General features: G+C 52.7%; 1 protein-coding gene across 1 annotated transcript; it reads left to right on the forward strand.

Annotated features, from left to right (window-relative positions):
- The first annotated feature begins 3060 nt into the window (after positions 1-3060).
- Positions 3061-4011, forward strand: LOC143169225 (olfactory receptor 10G4-like). The gene is given in 4 exon segments (XM_076356503.1): positions 3061-3142; positions 3145-3534; positions 3537-3838; positions 3841-4011. Coding segments are annotated over 4 exon segments (945 nt in total).
- The last annotated feature ends 528 nt before the right edge of the window (positions 4012-4539 follow it).

Here is a 4539-nt window from a genome sequence, read left to right on the forward strand (position 1 = left end):
GGCCTTTCATCCCAGTGCTCAAGAAGCCTTCACTGGGGAATGGTCATGGCACAAACCTGGACATGAAAAGGCAACAGTGCAGGGAATCAAAGCACAGCCCATATCATTAGCTGTGATGGTTTGCATTCAAGATGAGCTTGTCAGAAAATTGTTACCTCTGCAAAGGGTGCCTCTGGTCCTGCGGCACTGAAGGGCAGGCATAAAAGCCAGCCCAAGTCCCTGCTCTCCCATCCACTTCTCTTGCCTCCTTCTCCTTGGGAGCCAGGTGAGTCTGAAGCCCCTTCTCCTTCTTTTCCAAAGCGAGATCTTTTCTCGATGGACATCTCAGCTGATATTGGCTCTGGCCTGTGCTGGGAATTGAATTTTCCTGTCATGAGAGAGGGAAGCAGTGAGAAGGTCTGCTTAGAGAGAGGCTGGGATGTGGCTGAGGTGGCTTTTGGTTTATGAATTCAGAGAGAGCCTCCCTGTGCCAGGCTACTCTTTGTAGGGCAATGAAGACTGTGTGGCTCCTGGCACACCTTCCAGCTCCCCACTCAGTAGTGGCCTTGTCTCCTTTGTGAGAGTGTAACCAGGCTGCTCCTCAAGCACCCTTGTACTGTGCTTCCTCCCTGTCCTTTCTCCCAGGTGCACCTCCAGCCCAGAGACATGTCCTGCTACAACCAGTGCCTGCCATGCCGGCCCTGCGGCCCCACCCCACTGGCCAACAGCTGCAATGAGCCCTGTGTCAGGCAGTGCCAGAACTCCACCGTCATCATCCAGCCCTCTCCCGTGGTGGTGACCCTGCCTGGCCCCATCCTCAGCTCCTTCCCACAGAACACCGTTGTGGGCTCCTCCACCTCCGCTGCTGTTGGCAGCATCCTCAGCTGTGATGGAGTGCCCATCACCTCTGGGTGCTGTGACCTCTCTGGCATTTCCAGCCGCTATGGTGGCAGAAGGTGCCTCCCCTGCTAAAGACGCTGGGCAAGCCCCAGGGAGACACCTTGAGGAACTCAGAACACGGTGCTGGGCAGAGGATCCATCTTCTGGGTTTTGTTTTCAGCATAGCTGACCGACCTTGCCTTTCTCTCCCTTTTCTTTGTTTGCTTTGGTTCCCCTTGGCAGCAAGCTCCCACCAGGGCCAGCCTGGTGGGGCCCGTCTCCCTCTATGGGGCAGGCAGACAGACATCACGCAGGAACTTCTCCACGGCCAAGGAGCGTAGACTCTCGGCTGCCCCCAGGGCTCCCTGCACTGCTGTCCTCCACTCGGAGTGACTTTGTTTCCCTCTTTTGACTGATTAAAGTTCTGCTGCATTCAAGCCTGGCCTCCATGTGGTCCTTCCCTCTGTGGGCACTCCCCAAGCTGCCAAAGGAGAAGGGTGTTGCTGAGGGGTGGAAGGGAATGAGGGCACAAGGAGACCCCTCTCCATTCACAGAGGAATGGGAGGTTGGGGCACCCTGCCGTGGCTCCTCTTTTGGGCACCATCCCTTGGAGCTGAGGAAGACATCCCTGGCTGCTCTGCTGCCAGTGACCATCAGGCCTTGCCTTGCTGTGTGTCTGCCCACAAATGCCCAGAAAGGCAGGAAGCCCTGAGGGGTCAGCAGCCCCATGAGCTCTTGAGGAAGGGCGTTGCTCTTGCAATGGCCAGAGCTGTGCTGGGGTGGCAGGGTGTGGGGCTCCGGGAGATGATTTGCTTTGCAGAATGGCAGGCATGGTAAAGCAGGGAACAGCCCTTGGGATGGCCCATAGCCGCTACTCCACCTTCTTCTTCCCTCCACCACCCAATCTAGGGGCCATGGCCAGCAGGCCTTGGCAGGGATAAGTCGCCCATGCTGCTGAATGTGTTGGGGCTGGAAATTGGAGCTAAGCATGTGGGAGCTGAGGGCAGTCAGCATAGAAATGGGGGCAGTGAAACGGTGTATTTCTGAGCGAGTTCAAATTGCTCCGATACAGAGCATGCAGGAGAACGTGAAGATCAGCAAGGATGAGGGTACTGCATTCACTTCCCAAGACAGCTGCAGAGCTCTTGACTGCTTCATTCGTCCCCCCAGAGAATTTGTGCTCAGGAATTGGCTGCCATTCTCAGGAGAGAGGACTTTTTACATGTAGATCTGATCCCTTCTGATCGGTGGAAATGTCACTTGGCAGCCGCTACAGTCTCATATCCTATTTCCTGCATGAAAATCCAGATGACTTGACAAAAGTGTACAAGTGGAAGACCAGAAATCCCCACAGAAATGTCCTGCACCAAGAGGGATCATGTCTAATGAAGCATATCTCAGAATGACTGAAGGCCAAAAGATTTATAAAGGCCTTTCACTTCCATGTCTGAAATCTCTTTTCCTTAGTCATGCTACTAATAAGCATCATCATCATCTCATGTGGACTTCCTATGCTACCACACTAAACCTTGTAATAAGCGGAAGGTACCTCTCATCCTTCGCAATGATGATACCATCTGCAATTATCCTTGTTGAAGAGGGAGGGATGGCATTTCTTCTGACAGACGAGTAAGGTCTTTGGCCAAAGCACTGCCAGAGCGCTGCTACTGGCTCTTGGCATGACCCCTGGTTTGGCTGCCCAACTGAGGAGATCCTGGAAAGGCAGGAAAAGGGCACAGAATCCATGCAGGCTTTACACTTCAGACTAAGGGCATTGTTGCCAGAGGTTTGGGGTTTTTTAATGGTGATTTAAACCACCTACTGGCTCAGTCGGATGCACAGTGTTTTCTGAAACTTGTACAGAATTTAACAACAGAAATGCTATGGTTGTTGCAGAGCTCTCTGGGGACAAAAATAGTAATATTCTGCAGACGGACATCTTTGCTGGGAACGCCAACCCCACTCCAGTCCACACGAGCAATAAAACTGTGGGCTACAAGGTGCTGGGCTCTTCTCAAAATCTGGGGTAGGAACCACTATCCAACATTTGTATTTTTCCTGCTTGGACTCGGTACATGTCTGTCTCTTAAGGCTGAGAAGAGACACCAGGCATCGTGCATCATTCACAGTTTGGCCTGGCGTGATTTACCACGGAGAAGGAGCAACAATATCTCCTTCTGTAGGGACAGAAGTGTTGGTTGGATGGAGATAAACAATCAGAGTGCCGTGTCAGAGTTCATCCTCATGGGCCTCCCCCATGTACCAGAGATGAGCGTGCTTCCCTTCTTGTGTTTTTCACCATCTATACCTTCACCGTCCTGGGCAACCTCCTCATCCGGCTAATTTTGACAGCTGACTCCAGGCTGTGGGCACCCGTGCATGTTTTCCTGGGCGAGCTCTCTTTCCTGGATCCAGAGATCTGCTTCTGCTTCTGCAGTGTCTTCCTTCCAAAGATGCTGGAGGGCTTCCTCAAGCTACTGGGCATACCCATCTCCTTCCACAGCTGCGTGGCCCAGCCGTACTCCTCCCAGCTGCTGGGCAGGGACCAATGCTTCCTCTACGCTGTCATGTCCTATGGCCACTGCTTGGCTATCTGCAACCCTCTGTGCTATGGGGCCATCATGCATCGGGCTGTGTGCGTCTGGTTGGTGGCAGGGACATGGCTGGCCAGTTCCCTGCTCCTGCTCCACATGCAATAATCACCTCCCATTTGGCTTACTGTGGGCACATCCGCCACTTCTTTGGTGATCTGCCAGCCCTCCTGGCCATGGCTTTTGCTGGCACATCTGCCAACAAGGCTGTGATCGTCTTCAGTATTGGGGATGTGACCCTTGGCTGCTTCCTCTCCATCCTCACTTCTTACAGGTGCAGAGCGAGAACCATCCTGCAGATCTGCTGTGCAGAAGGCAGGCAACGAGCTTTCTCAACCTGTGCTTCCCATTTCACTGCCATGGCCTGTTTCCATGGTCTGTGTGTCTTTCACCTACATGGGAAGTGACCTTGAAAGGGTCACTAGATAGAGTGGTGGCTGTTCTTTACACCGTTCTTACTCCCCTGCTGAACCCCTTGGTTTACATCCTAAGAAACAAGGCTGTGAAAGCTGCTGGTATTTGTTCACATCCAGTAAACAACTGGCAGGGTTGTAGTGTTTGACAGTGGAAACGATGACTAGAGCTGTTTCCTTTGAAGAAAATGCTTTAAAGCTCGACTGACCAAGATGGGGTAACCCTTCCATGGATGGGATCAGTACAGTGACCTGTGCCCTGGCAAGGGGGCAACACTTTCTTACTGTGCTGTGGGAGTGACTGAGCACTGGCATAGGTATCCCAGGGAGTCTGCTGATTCTCCCTCCTTAGAGATATTCAAAAACCACCTAGACATGGTTGTGGGCAACTGGCTCTAGGTGGCCCTGCTTGAGCAGGGGGGTTGGACCAGATGACCTCCAGAGGTCCCTTCCAACCTCAAACGTCCTGTGATTTTCTCATTCTGTGAGAGCAGCTGATGGTGAGCAGCTCAGGGTTCCCAGCATCTGAAGGGATGTAAGATCACCTATACTATCCTCTTTCTTTCTAGTGCTAATAAATGGCATTTTAAGGAATGCTTTGAAGAGGCTGGGTGCCTTTCTTACTGGGATCAGTCAGTGTACCAGGTTTGCATGGCAAGGTTTTGGTAGCGGGGGGG

This window comes from Aptenodytes patagonicus, chromosome 20 (assembly GCF_965638725.1).
Source record: "Aptenodytes patagonicus chromosome 20, bAptPat1.pri.cur, whole genome shotgun sequence".
NCBI classification, from domain to species: domain Eukaryota; kingdom Metazoa; phylum Chordata; class Aves; order Sphenisciformes; family Spheniscidae; genus Aptenodytes; species Aptenodytes patagonicus.